The following is a 15,636-nucleotide window of genomic DNA, read 5'->3' as shown; positions in this document are numbered from 1 at the left end:
GCAATCTAGTCCCACCTGCCAGCACCCACAAGCTTTCAGAGCACTGCTCCTTCATCGGGCAGTTGATAGGCTTCGGAGAGTTATTCACTGCAAGACCCCTCACCTCTGAACTGCTCCCGTAGCCAATGTATTTATATGACTAGTCAATAGTGACCACCAGGATGTTAATAGTGGAATATTCTGTGGTGGTAATGTGATTGAATATTAAGAGGCGATGGACAGATATTTTCTTGTTGGACATGGTAATTGCCTGACATTTGTATAGTACAAATGTTACTGGATATTGTCCAGGTCTTGCTGCATTTAGACATGGACTGCTTCATAGAACATTGAACATAGAACAATACAGCACAGAACAGGCCCTTTGGCCCTTGATGTTGTGCCGACCTGTGAACTAATCTAAGCCCATTCCCCTACCCTATCCCATCATCATTGATGTGCTTGTCCAAGGATTGTTTAAATCTCACTAATGTGGCTAAGTTAACTACATTGGCAGGCAGAGCATTCCATGCCCTTACCACTCTCTGAGTAAAGAACCTGCCTCTGACATCTGTCTCCAATCTATCTCCCCTCAATTTGTAGTTATGCCCCCTTGTACAAGCTGACATCATCATCCTAGGAAAAAGACTTCCACTGTCTACCCTATCAAATCCTCTGATCATCTTGTATGTCTCTATCAAATCCCCTCTTAGCCTTCTTCTTTCCAATGAGAATAGACCCAAGTCTCTCAGCCTTTCCCCATAAGACCTTCCCTCCAGACCAGGCAACATCCTGGTAAATCTCCTCTGCACCTTTTTCAATGCTTCCACATCCTTCCTGTAATGGGGTGACCAGAACTGTAGACAATATTCTAAGTGCGGCCACACTAGCGTTTTGTCTTTTTGTAGCATGACATCACAGCTCCGGAACTCAATCCCTCTACCAATGAAACCTAACACACCATATGCCTTCTTAACAGCACTATCCACCTGGGTGGCAATTTTCAGGGATCTGTGTACATGGATTCCAAGATCCCTCTGCACATCCACACTACCATGAATTTTCTATTGACCCAGTACTCTGCCTTCCTGTTTTTCTTCCCAAAGTGAATCACCTCACATTTAGCTGCATTGAACTCCATTTGCCACCTCTCAGCCCAATCCTGCAGTTTATCCAAGTTTCCCTGCAACCTGCAACATTCTTCCCAACTGTCCACTACTCCACCGACTTTAGTGTCATCTGCAAGTTTACTAACCCATCCACCTATGCCTGCGCCTAAGTCATTTAGGGGAGATCTAATAGAAACTTACAAGATAATACATGGCTTGGAGAGGGTGGACGCTAGGAAATTGTTTCCGTTAGGCGAGGAGACTAGGACCCGTGGACACAGCCTTACAATTAGAGGGAGTAAATTCAGAACAGAAATGCGGAGACATTTCTTCAGCCAGAGAGTGGTGGGCCTGTGGAATTCATTGCCACGGAGTGCAGTGGAGACTGGGACGCTAAACGTCTTCAAGGCAGAAATTGATAAATTCTTGATGTCACAAGGAATTAAGGGCTACGGGGAGAATGCGGGTAAGTGGAGTTGAAATGCCCATCAGCCATGATTGAATGGCGGAGTGGACTCGATGGGCCGAATGGCCTTACTTCCGCTCCTATGTCTTCTGGTCTTATGGACAAACAGCAGTGGTCCCAAAACAGATCCTTGTGGCACACCAGGAGTAACCAGACTCCAGGCTGAATATTTTCCATCAACCACCACTCGCTGCCTTTTTTCAGAAAGCCAGTTTCTAATCCAAACTGTTAAATCACCCTCAATTCCATGCCTCTGCATTTTCTCCAACAGCCTACCATGTGGAACCTTAGCAAAGGCTTTACTGAAGTCCATGTACACCACGTCAACTGCCCTACCCTCATCCATATGTTTGGTCACCTTCTCAAAAAACTCAATGAGGTTTGTGAGACATGACCTTCCCTTGATAAAACCATGTTGATTATCTGCAATCAAATTGTTGCTTGCTTGATGATTATGAATCTTATCTCTTATAATCTTTTCCAAAACCTTTCCTACAACAGAAGTAAGGCTCACTGGTCTATAATTACCTGGGTTATCTCTACTGCCCTTCTTGAACAAGGCACAACATTTGCAATCCTCCAGTCCTCTGTTACTAAACCCGTAGACAATGATGACTCAAAGATTAAAACCAAAGGCTCCAACACCTCCTCCCTAGCTTCCCAGAGAATCATCTTAATGAAATATCTAAACCCTGGAACCTGCAACATCCATTCCTCACCTTGCTCTATCCATGTCTCCGAAATGTCCGCAACATCGAAGTCCCAGGTACCTATCCATGCTGCAAGCTCACCTACCTTATTCCAGATACCTCTGGCTTTGAAGTAGACACACTTCAAACCAGCTTGCTGTCTGCCTCCACATTTCTGTGACTGTGAAATCCTGTCCGTGCCCTCCTACTCTCATCCTCCTGTGCACACCTGTGAAACTTGCGGGTCGGTGTGGACTTGTTGGGCCGAAGGGCCTGTTTCCACAGTGTAAGTAATCTAATCTAATCTAATCTAAATCTAATTCACACCTCTGATTCTCATCCCCCTGCTGAGCTAGTTTAAACCAACCTGAATAGCACTAGCAAATTTCCCACCCAGGATATTAGTACCCCTCTGGTTCAAGTGAAGACCCTCCGGTTCAGCACCTGAGGAGTCACAAATGGCGCTAAGCATTGATGTTTGCACAATGAACATCCCCACTTCTGGCCTTATGATGGAGGGAACGTCATTGATGAAGCAGCTGAAGATGGTTGAGTGCAAGATACCAGCCAGAGAAAGTCCTGAAGAGATGTCCTGGAGCTGAGATGACTGATCTCTCACAGCCCCAGGTTCCCCCAATTTTCATTGATTCCAGTTTTTCTGGGTTCTTGATACCACACTTGTGACCTTGTTGTCAATGGCTGACACTCTCCCCTCCCCTCTGGAATTCAGCTCTATTGTCCATGTTTGAACCAAGGCTGTACTGAGGTCAGGAGCTGAATGGCCCTGGTGGAACCCAAATTGGGAGTCACTGAGCAGGTTATTGCTGAGCAAATGCTGCTTGACAGCACTGTTGATGACACCATCCATCACTTTCCTAATAATCAAGAGTATAATGATGGGGTTCTCATTAGTTAAGTTAGATTTGTTCTGATTTTTGTGGGCAGGATAAACCTGGGTAATTTTTGACATTTCCAGATAGATGCTAGTCTTGTAGTTTTAATGGAACAGCTTCGCTAGGGGAGCAGCAATTTCTGGAGCACAAGTTTTCAGTACTATTGCTGGAACATTGTCAGAACTCATAATAGTTCGGCACGGTGGCTCAGTGGTTAACACTATTGCCTCCCAGTGCCAGGGACCTGGGTTTGATTCCTGCCTCAGGTGACTGTCTGTATGGAGTTTGCTCATTCTCCTTGTGTCTGTGTGGGTTTCCTCCCACAGTCAAAAGATATGCAGGTTAGGTGAATTAGCTGTACTAAATTGCCCATTGTGTTAGGTACATGAGTCAGGGGTAAATATAGGGTTGGAGAATGTGTCTGGGTGGGTTACTCTTTGGAGGGTCAATGTGGACTTGCTGGGCCAAATGGCCTGTTTCCACACTGTCAGGAATCTAATCATAATTTTTGCAGCACCTAGTACTTTTAGCCATTTCTCGATATCAGGTGGAGTGAATCAAATTGGCTGAAGCCTGGTATCTGTAATGCTGGGGACCTATGGGGGAGACTAAGATGGACAATTGTTGCAAATGCTTCACCTTTATATTTTGTACTGATCTGCTGTACTCCCTAACAGCTGAGGATGGGAATATTTGAGAAGCTTGTTCCTACTCTGAGTTGTTGAATTGACCACCACCATTCATGACTGGATGTAGCAGGACTGGAAAGTTTATGTCTAATTATCTGGTTATGAAGTTGCTTAGCTCTGCCTATTACTTGCTGTATAGTTTTCAAGTCACCTACATTTTTCTAGCTGCACCTTACTATTAGTTGTGCCTGGTGCTGCATTATTCATTGAACCAGGGTTATCTGCTGGCTTCATGATAATGGTTGAGTAGGGAATATGTTGGGCCATTAGGTTGCAGATTGACTAGAATTATGATTCTGCTGCTTTGATGATCCAAAGTGCTATGGATGTCCAAGTCTTAAGTTGCAAGATCTGTTTGAAGTCTCTCTTTAGGGCAGAACATAGACTTTGTACGGTTTTAGTGCCACACAACACAATGGAGAATATTCTCAATGTGAAGGTCGGACTTGGTCTCCACAAGAACTGTGTGGTGTTCACTCTTACTAATACTGTCATGGACAAATGCATCTGCAGCCAGCAGGTTGGTAAGGACGAGGTCAAGTATATTTTTCCCTCTGCTTGGTCCCCTCACCACCAGTCTAGCAGCAAAGTCCTTGAGGACTTGACCAGCTTGTTCAGTAGTGCTGCTACAGCCAGTTCTACTATAGCCCCTGTTTCTTCAAAGCACATTGACTATAATACGATTGAAGAATTTAGATCGTTATTTGCAGAACACGAGTTTTCCTTTCCTGTATTGGCTACAGTGCGGTTCCGGTACCATTGGTTTAAATGCTACTAATACGAGATTTTCTTATAATACGGGATCACATGGGTACCGCACTATCATGTTATATCAGAACAGACTGTACTGAGCTACTCTTGGTGGTGGACACTGAAATCCCCATCCAGAGAACATTCTGCATCCCTCATCCAGAATAAGATTTCTTCACCCAGGAATTGCTACAACTATGGACTTCTGCTGCAGAAACCAGATGAGACCAAAACATTGAAAGGGGATTTACTTCAGCCCAGTGGAGTTTAATTTTCTCCACTCAGGAATAAAAGAATGACTAGGGTAGGAATAGGTCCAGTCAAGGATAGTAGTGGGAAGTTGCGTGTGGAGGCTGAAGAGATTGGGGAGACACTGAATGAATACTTTTCGTCAGTATTCAATCAGGAACAGGACATTGTTGTCAATGTGAGTACTGAGTCACAATTACGTAGAATGGATGGCTTTGAGGTATGTAGAGAAGAGGTGTTGGAAATTCTGGAAAGGGTGAAAATAGATAAGTCCCCTGGGCCTGATGGCATTTATCCTAGGATTCTCTGGGAAGCAAGGGAGGAGATTGCAGAGCCATTGGCCTTGATTTTTATGTTCTCGTTGTCTACAGGAGTAGTGCCAGAAGATTGGAGGCTAGCAAATGTGGTTCCCTTGTTCAAGAAGGGGAGTAGGGATAACCCTAGTAACTATAGGCCGGTGAGTCTCACTTCTGTTGTGGGCAAAATCTTAGAGAGAATTGTAAGGGATAGGATTTATGAACATCTGGATAGGAATAATGTGATCAAGGATAGTCAGCATGGTTTTGTGAAGGGCAGGTCGTGCCTCACAAACCTTATTGAATTCTTTGAGAAGGTGACTAAGGAGGTGGATGAGGGGAAAGCAGTAGATGTGGTGTATATGGATTTTAGTAAGGCGTTTGATAAGGTTCCCCATGGTAGACTATTGCAAAAAATACAGAGGTATGGCATTGAGGGTGAGTTGGAGGTTTGGATTAGGAGTTGGCTGGCTGGAAGAAGACAGAGGGTAGTAGTTGATGGCAAAGGTTCATCTTGGAGTGCCGTCACTAGCGGTGTTCCGCAAGGATCTGTTTTGGGACCATTGCTGTTTGTCATTTTTATAAATGACCTGGAGGAGGGGTTAGAAGGTTGGGTGAGCAAGTTTGCGGATGATACGAAAGTCGGAAGAGTTGTAGACAGTGAGGAAGGATGTGGCAGGTTACAGCGGGATATAGATAAGCAGCAGAACTGGGCAGAAAGGTGGCAAATGGAGTTCAATGTAGCTAAGTGTGAGGTGATTCACTTTGGTAAGAGTAATAAAAAGATGGGGTACTGGGCTAACGGTCGGACACTTGGTAGTGTGGATGAGCAGAGGGATCTTGGTGTCCATGTACACAAATCTTTGAAAGTTGCCACCCAGGTAAATAGTGCGGTGAAGAAGGCATATGGCGTACTGGCTTTTATTGGTAGAGGAATTGAGTTCCGGAGTACTGAGGTCATGTTGCAGTTGTATAAGACTCTGGTGCGGCCACATCTGGAGTATTGTGTGCAGCTTTGGTCGCCATACTATAGGAAGGATGTGGAGGCACTGGAACGGGTGCAGAGGAGGTTTACCAGGATGTTGCCTGGTATGGTAGAAAGATCGTATGAGGAAAGGCTGAGGCACTTGGGGTTGTTTTCATTGGAGAAAAAAAGGTTTAGGGGTGACTTGATAGAGGTGTATAAGATGATTAGGGGTTTAGATAGGGTCGACAGGGAGTATCTTTTTCCTCGTATGGAGTCAGCTATTACAAGGGGGCATAGCTTTAAATTAAGGGGGGGTAGGTATAGGACAGATGTTAGGGGTAGGTTCTTTACTAAGCGAGTCGTGAGTTCATGGAATGCCCTGCCAGTAGCAGTGGTGGACTCTCCCTCATTATGGGCATTTAAGCGGGCATTGGATAGGCATATGGAGGATAGTGGGCTAGTGTAGGTTAGGTGGGCTTGGATCGGCGCAACATCGAGGGCCGAAGGGCCTGTACTGCGCTGTATTCTTCTATGTTCTATGTTCTTCCCAATAAAGCTTGAAAATTTCCTTTGGTAATATTGGAGGACAAATCTGAATAACTGAATGTTCATACTGATACTGCCCTTAAAGGCACCACTTCACCTGTTTATGTTTTTAGTAAAATTTTCAGCTGCTTCTGACACACAATTTCAGGTTTTAATGGAACCATCACTCTGGTGTCCACCTCTATTCTTAACCATTTGTCATTCAGTAAGGGAGTAACCTATTATTGGTTGGTGTTATCAGCAATGGTCAGTATGTGTAATAATATATCCTCTTTAGACAGAGAGTGGACATTTCTCATGCCTCTTCTGTACTGTGTAGATTTTCTTCCCACTAATCAGTTCCTGAAACACCCCTATTTAATGTGTCATTTTCAGCTGCAGTTTCTGCATACATCTTTTTTATAGCAGTAATTTGCTGATGTGTGACCTTTTTCTTCCTCACAAATGTTAGTTTTGAGTCTACATTGGTATTCTTCTCAGAGCCATCACTTTGTTAACTCTCATGGTCAAGCTTAGCTGTTGAGCTTCCTTAGCTGCTAGATCCTTTGGGACTGCTATTTCCAGCACCTTCCTTAAGGTAATCTCTTCAGTAATCTCTTACTGAGGGCAGAGAGGGGCAAGACTTCCTAGAGTGTATTCAGGAGAACGTTCTACAGCATGTTTCCAGTTCAAAGAGAAAAAGGAACTGCGAGATTGGCCACATCATCCAATTAGATTGAGTGTCAGTGGGGGAACATTTAGGGACAGTCCTCATTATATCATAAGGTTTAGACCAACAACAGGAAAACAGGCATCACAATCCAGAGTGCAAATAATGAAATGGGGGAAAGCCAACTTCAAGATATTTAGAATGGATCTTGACAGAATAAAGGTTGAAAGCTTGCCAGGAAAAGTGGTAAATAAATGGCTACCTTCAAAAAGGACTTATTTCTGGATGAATCAAGGTATATTCCTACAAAAGGGAAAGATTGGCCATAAAAAGCCAGAGTTCTCAGGATGGGAACATGAAATTTGCTATACAAACAGTTTAGCCATGAATTTATTGATGGATCAAATGACTTACTTTTGCTCCTTATTCATATGTTTGTGAAAGAGATAGAAATTAAAGTGAAAAATAAAAAAATGCCCTTATATCAGATGTCAGGTAAAAAAATTCAGCTGAGGACCAGCCTGAACAAAGAAGGTTCAGAGGGTTAGGGAAAAAGCAAATAAGAAGTAAACTGAGCATATGAATAAAGACAGGCAGCTAAATTCATGTAATGGCTAACTTTATGGAGCTTTCTTTTGTAAAAAGATAGCAGAAAGCATTGACAGAGGTATTACTGTTGATGAGATGTTCGTAGACTTACAGAAGGTATTTGATACAATGCCACAGAGAGACTTGATTAAAAAATTATAGCTTATGGAATAAAAGGAACAGTGGCAACAAGGATACAAAGTGTCTATGTGACAGAAGGCAGGGAGGATTATTGGGGACTTTTTTATTTCCAGCGGTTATGTGGTGCAGTTCCTTTGGAGTCAATGTTGAGACCTCTGCTTTTTCTGATATGCAATAATGATTGATACCTTTGTGTATGGGGCACAGTTTCAAATAAGGAGAATCAAAATTGCGAATCATTGTGGACTGTGAGGAGGCTAGTGCTGAAGTTTAGAACTTCAAAAGGATAGTGAATGCATGGACATGTGGTAGATGAAATTCAAAGTGGATAAATGTGAAATGCAAAAGTATGGCGATACTATTGAAAATCAAAGGTATAGCTATCATCACTGTGGGCAGCCCGGTGGCTCAGTGGTTAGCACTGCTGCCTCACAGCGCCGGAGACCCAGGTTCAGTTCCAGCCTCGGGCGATTGGGTGGGTGGAGTTTGCACATTCTCCAGTGTCTGTGTGGGTTTCCTCCGGGTGCTCCGGTTTCCTCTCAAAGCTCAAAGATATGCAGGGTAGGTGAATTGGCCATGCTCAATTACCCCTGGTGGTCAGGGACATTAGTCAGGGGTAAATGTAGAGCAGTAGGGGACTGAGTCTGGGTGGGTTGCTCTTCGGAGGATCAGTGTTGGGTTGAAGAACCCGTTTTCACACTCTAGAAATTCTATGAGTACAAGAGCAGAGGGATATAGTTGTGTACTTACACTAGCCATTGAACATGGTAGGTTGAGAGCATGGTTCATTAACCAGACTATTCCATGGCCTTTAATAATAGCACCATAGAGTACACAGGCAAGGAGGTTATCCTGAAAAATGAAAGACAGTAGCTTAGCTTCACTTGGAGGATTGCATCCAGATTCAGACATTACGTTTGAGGAAGGAATGCAAATGCATTGAACAAAGTGCAGGAGAGGTTCATAAGAACAGTTTCAGGGATGAGTAATTTCAGATTTAAAATAGATTGGAGAAGCTGGGATTATTCCTCTTGGAGAAGAGGGCTGAGAGGAAATCACATCAAAATGTCAAAAATCATGACTAGTCCAAACAGAATCAATAGAAATAAACTGTTCCCATTAGCGAAAGGATAGAGAATAAGTGGACACAAGTTTAAGTTGATTAGCAGAAGGAGCAATGACAACATTGAAGGAAAATGTTTTGCACAACACAAGTGGTTAGGGTCTGGACTGCACTGTCTGAGTGTGTGTGGAGGCAGGTTCACTCAAGTGGAAAAAAGTGAGGACTGCAGATGCTGGAGAGTCAAAGTCGTAAAGTGTGGCGCTGGAAAAACACAGCAGGTCAGGCAGCATCCAACGAGCAGGAGCGTCAATGTTTCAAGCGTAAACCCTTCATCAGGAATGTCACTCGAGTGTTATGGGACTGGAATATACTATCTGAGAGTGTGGGAGAGGTAGATGCACTTGAGCAGTGAGGGTCTGGAATGTACTGAGGGTGTGGGGGAGGCAGGATCACTTGAGTGGTTAGGGTCTGGAGTGTACTGTCTGAGAGCGTGCTGAACATATTTACGTGGGTGTGATTCTTTGTATTTAATTTGGACATATAGAAAAACCCTAAAAAGTTAAGGTGTTGCGATGAGTAACTGTAATATTGCAAAAAAGAATATCAACTGTTGTTTGAAATGATTGGGAAATAAATACAACACTGTATGATGAGTCCTACATCCATGTATAAGTTTAAATAAACCAGTGTTAGAATAATCTCAGGATTTATTGCTGAATCAATCAGGAGGGCAGCCCACTTCCCTGCTGCCTCATGGATGCCCAGTTGTGAGTGCTAGGTTTGTTTGAACTCGGTCCCATTTAGCACAGTGATAGTGGTACACAATATGATGGAGGATATTTTCAATGTGAAGGTGGGACTTCAATTACACAAAGACTGTGCAGTGGTCACTTTTACTGTACACTCATGGATAGATGATATAGCAGTAGGCAGATTAAGAAGGATGATGTCAAGTATGTTTTTCCCTCGTGTTGGCTCGCTCATCACCTGCTACAGACCCAGTGTAGCAGCTATGTCTTTTAGGACTTGACCAGCTCAATCAGTAGTGCTGCTGATAGCTTCCCTTGGTGGAGCACATTAAAATCTTCACCCCCCACCGCCCCATCTGTATTATTGCTGCCCCCAGTGCTTCCTCTAAATGTTGTTCAATATCGGGTAGCACAGAGTCATCAGCCAATGTAAGATAGTACTTGGTAATCAGCAGGCGGTTTCCTTTCTCATGTTTAACCTGATGCCATGAGACTTCATGAGGTCCAAAGACAATGTTGAGGACTCCCAGGGCAACTCTCCTCCAATCGTATACCACTGTGCTGCCACCTCCACTGGGTCTGTCCTGACAATGTGGCAGGACATATCCAGGGATAACAATGGTGTCTGGAACATTGTGTGTAAGATGTAATTCTATCAACATGACTGTGTCAGGCTGCTGCTTGACAAGTCTGTGAAGTGTACTATTTGCACAAACCCTGATTATTGTGGTGTCTTTATTTCAAGCCCAGGTCATTTCCTTGCATTTTCTTTGTCTTAGTCTCCAGCTCCATTATGGGGCTGACAATTAGATTAGATTACTTACAGTGTGGAAACAGGCCCTTCGGCCCAACAAGTCCACACCGACCCGCCAAAGCGTAACCCACCCTTTCCCGTACATTTACCCCTTTACCTAACACTACAGGCAATTTAGCATGGCCAGTTCACCTGACCTGCACATCTTTGGACTGTGGGAGGAAACCGGAGCACCCGGAGGAAACCCACGCAGACACGGGAAGAATGTGCAAACTCCACACAGTCAGTCACCGGAGTCAGGAATTGAACCCGGGTCTCTGGTGCTGTGAGGCAGCAGTGCTAACCACTGTGCCACCGTGCCGTCCACAATCTACTCCCTCTGTTATCTTCTTGACTATTTCTATCTCCATTCAAATCGACTTGACATCTTGATCTTTTGAACCAAGTTTATTTCTCAATATTGTACTGATCTTATCTTTTATTCACAGAGCTAGCCCATCTCCTCTTCCTTTCTTGCAGGGAACAGTTGCCTTCTACATAGAACTGAGGAGATCAGCTCCAGTAGTTCAGAGAAGTGAACAGCACTTCTCACATATTTGCAACTCAATTCAGTGAATGTTTGCTCTTAAAATGAAAATGTTCCTCTTTCTGAACCAAACCTTAAACAGACCATTGTTCACAGCAAACTTGCCAGCCTTCAGGACTACATCAACTGCAACACCATACAACCCTGTCAGGGTAGCCTATGCAAGACATGTCAGAGCATCGGCATCGATACGATCATTACACGTGAAGACATCACCCACCATGTACATGACAGTGTATGATATAGACTCACACTCTCTCTCACACAAATATCCACTCTCACTCACGCACACTCTCTGTTGCATAGACTCCCTCACACACTCTCTCAAACATACTAACACACACTTTCTCTCTCTCACACACACACACACATACACACGTGCACACACATATAAATCTTGGGGGGGGTGAATTTCCATTTGCAGATACATTCGATTTTGTTCAAAAAGCACACAATTTGTAGGCAATCAATCAATGTGACATTTTATAAACTCCTACTTTGGAAATAAAACCAGTCTGACTCCAGGTTAAAATACAGACAGACTCCAAACAAGACCTCATGCGTCAAATACATTGTCTGACCAGAGGTGTCACCTCCTTTTTATTGAATGCATCTTAAATTATCTCGGGGTAGTGACTTGAAATAAATTTTGGGATTTGCATATTAATCAATCAAAACCTGCTCCTCTATTCTCACTGATAAAAGATTTAAGAGTCATCAATTGTTTGCATGAGTCGTATGACCCTTTGATCTTTTCCTTATACATTCTGTGTCGAAGGTCTTCCTCTCTCACTAGCACCTGATGAAGGAGCAGCCCTCCAAAAGCTAGTGTTTTCAAATAAACCTGTTGGACTATAGCTTGGTGTGATTTTGGACCTCTTTCTGAAAGCAATGCAATGAGGTAACGAAGGGTAAAGTACCAAATGGACATGAGATATTATAATTTAAGGTTATAGAAGTTATTGCTCAATCTTTCATACAAATTGAATTAAAAATTAGGAGGTAACTAATAATGATAAAATAACATCTGCTGTAAAAGCTGCATGGATTAACATGATGCATGTTTTATAATGATGATTACGTTTCCTGGTTTGTTTCTAACAGATCTCCAATTATTTTATTTACTGGGCAAACGAGCCTAATATTTTCACAAAATATAAATGCATTCTTTGACAGCACTAACAGGCACTTCAGGATACACAATGTCTGATTATTCTTTTATGTTGATGGCCAGTACAATGGGTGTTCTGAAAGTGGGACTTTTTAAGAAAAAATGTTAGAAAATAATGTAATTATTTTTGCCTTTTCTGAAAATTGCTGTATAAAGATTTTTGTATAACAAAGGTTTCAAAGTCAACAAGCAGTTTTCTGGTTTTTGCCACTTCAGAAATTGAGAATACATCAAGTTTTAGGAAAGGAAAATTCACCCTAGGAATCCATCAATGAGGAATTTATTTGCTGAATTGTGTGTTATGGACTAGCATCTGATTAAAATAAGAAATTGCAACCATTTATTTTGATGGATTTTGTGTTCTGTGCTATAAAAATGTTTTTAAAAAAATGTCCAGTGATTGAACTGATGAAACAAGATACATATTTTCATTTAAACAATGTTTGTATATTTTAGGTCCAGGAATGGCTGTGTTTGACCTGCCAAACACAACGAGCACTAAGTGGACAACTTGGAGACCTTGGGAAAATGCCACCTCCCCATCCAATCTCAAAACCGAAGCAAACTGTTCCTGCTCAGCCTGGAACCAAGCAATCTCAGAAAGATCCATCTTCTGCAGGTCCTTCAAAGCCTTCAGCAGACCAACCAACTATTCCTCAGACAAACGAAATGCAGCCAGAAAAGGTAAGCCTTATGACAACTGCTCGAAAAGATGCAGAAACAAAGGAAATGGCAGTAAAACCTGCTGCCAAACCAATAGAAGCTCCAACTGTCGTCAAACAGGAGACATCTTTGGATCAGGATTTGAAAGTTACAAAACAAATCACAAAACAGAAGTTTGCAACAGATGAAGATCAGAAGCTTCCACCAGAGCCAGTGGCAAAAGAAGATGCTGTTAAACAAGTGGAAGAAACTGCTGCACCAAAGAAATTAGAGCCAGTAATTGAAAAAGAGGAAACAGCAATAAAGGTGATGAAGTCTGAAGAGGCTACATCTGATTCAGCTGTTCAAAAACAGCTGTCTGAAGTTATAAAGGTGCAGAATGAGCAGCTAAAAACACCTGATTTAGCACAGACTGACAAAGAAAAAGTTACAATGGTGAGTAAACATCTTACTTTTGTTAATTTCCTGTTATTACCAAGAATTCACTGAATCATAGACACCTTCCTGTATGAAAAGAAGTCATTTGGCCATTGAGTCCACACAGATCGCCCAAAGAGTATTCCACCTCGACACCCATCCTACCACAAAAACCCAACACTTGCTATGGCTAATCTACCTAGCCTGCACATCCCTTGTCTGTGGGAGAAAACTGGAGCACCCAGAGAAACCCACAAAGACATGGGGAGAGCCTTCAAACTGCACACAGACAGTTGCCTGAAGCTGGAATTGAAGCCAGGCCCTTGGCGCAGTGAGGCAGCAGTGCCATAGAGTCAGAGAGATGTACAGCACAGAAACAGACCCTTCAGTCCAACTTGTCCATGCCTACCAGATATCCTAAATAGGGAGAAAGTGCAGACTGCAGATGCTGGAGATCAGAGTCGAGAGTGTGGTGCTGGAAAAGCACAGAGGTCAGGCAGCATCCAAGGAACAGAAGAATTGATGTTTCGGGCAAGAGCTGATGAAGGGCTCTTGCCCGAAATGTCGATTCTCCTGCTCCTCGGATGCTACCTGAATTGCTGTGCTTTTCCGGCATACACTCTCGACTCAGGTATCCTAAATAAATCTAGCCCCATTTGCCAGCACTTGGCCCATATCCCTCGAAACCTTCCTACTCATATGCCCATCCAGATGCCTTTTAAATGTTGTAAATTGTACCAACCTCCATCACTTCCCCTGACGGCTCATTCCATACACGCACTACCGTCTGCGTGAAAAAGTCACTTTTAAATCCTTCTCCTCACGTTAAACCTGTGCCTTCCAGTTCTGGACTCCCCTAACACAGGGAAAAGACCTTGTCTGTTTATCCTATCTATGCCCCTTATGATCTTGTAAACCTCTATAGGGTCACGTTTCAGCCTCCGACACTCCATGGAAATCAACTTCAGCCTATTCAGCCTCTTCCCAGAGCTCAAACCCTCCAACCCTGGCAACATCCTTGTAAATTTCTTCTGAACTCTTTCAGGTTTCACAACATCCTTTCATTAGGAGGGAGACTAGAATTGCCCACAATATTCCAAAAGTGGGCTAACCAATGTCCTGTAAGTCGCAACATGACCTCCCAACTCTTAAGACAGTTTCATGTAATTTCGCCAAATGGAGTAGAAATTGGCATTTGGGTATAATTTAGCACAATGCTGACCAGTTCTACCTGCCCCAAATCTGGACTTGTACCAATTATTTAGGACATCACCTCAGGTGAAGGAAATGTTGATCCTTAGCAGCTCTGTGGCTAACAGCTGGAGACAAGCCATTTCTTAAAATCTTTTCATGGAACCCCCAAGGCAGACTAACTCATTATTATCACCGGCCTCACAGCATGTTCTCAAAATATCTTAGTGGGCGGCACGGTGGTACAGTGGTTAGCACTGCTGCCTCACAGTGCTAGAGACCCGGGTTCAATTCCCGCCTCAGGCTGTGTGGAGTTTGCATGGGTTTCCTCCGGGTGCTCCGGTTTCCTCCCACAGTCCAAAGATGTGCAGGTCAGGTGAATTGGCCATGCTAAATTGCCCGTAGGTGTTAGGTAAGGGGTACATGTAGGGGTATGGGTGGGTTGCGCTTCGGCGGGGCGGTGTGGACTTGTTGGGCCGAAGGGCCTGTTTCCACACTGAGTAATCTAATCTAATCTCCAGGGACACTGCTTAAGTTTACTCCACAGTTTTCTAAGATGAACAATCCCAAAAATTCACCACAGTCTGAGTCAAGAAATTCCTCCTCATCTCAGTCCTAAATCATTTGTCACTTATTCTGGACCTTTTCTCCTGATGTTAAATACTCCAGCCAAGGGAATACATCCTTCCTGTACCTGTGCTGTCAATCCCTCAAAGCATTTTCTAAGGTTCAAATAAATCACACTATTATTCTAAACTATGGAGAAGACAGGCCCAGTATCGTCATTCACTCCTTAGAGACTCCCACCTTCCCAAGACACAGTCATCATCGCAGGAATCATTCCAGCCTCCCACCTTCAATGGCAGATTTATCCTTCTTTAGGTAAGGAAACCAAAACTGAATACAACAGCTCAGGTGCAATCTCTGTACAATTTCAGGAAGACTTTTATAGTCTTCTGCTCAAACCCTTTTCTTAAAGCCAACATACCATTTAAAAGCAGGGGCCCTTGTGGCACATTAGTAATGTCCCT

At 43.3% G+C, this 15,636-nt stretch overlaps 1 protein-coding gene across 15 annotated transcripts in view; it reads left to right on the top strand.

The window, feature by feature from the left end:
- Positions 1–15,636, top strand: part of LOC122561485 (protein piccolo) — a 650,955-nt gene that overhangs the window by 267,335 nt on the left and 367,984 nt on the right. For all 15 annotated transcript variants that reach the window (XR_015761043.1, XM_087999305.1, XM_087999304.1 and 12 more), the window contains exon 4: positions 12,791–13,432. Coding sequence is in view for 14 of the 15 variants with exons in the window: in XM_087999305.1 (XP_087855431.1) it covers positions 12,791–13,432 (642 nt within the window). In the remaining variant the exon portion in view is untranslated. The remainder of the gene's footprint in view (positions 1–12,790; positions 13,433–15,636) is intronic.

Source organism: Chiloscyllium plagiosum, unplaced genomic scaffold (assembly GCF_037043375.1).
Source record: "Chiloscyllium plagiosum isolate Xiang-an unplaced genomic scaffold, Cpla_swu_hap1 HiC_scaffold_23, whole genome shotgun sequence".
In the NCBI taxonomy this organism is placed as follows: Eukaryota; Metazoa; Chordata; class Chondrichthyes; order Orectolobiformes; family Hemiscylliidae; genus Chiloscyllium; species Chiloscyllium plagiosum.
The sequence above is the reverse complement of the archived record's forward strand: the minus strand, read 5'-3'. Positions and strand labels throughout refer to the sequence as shown.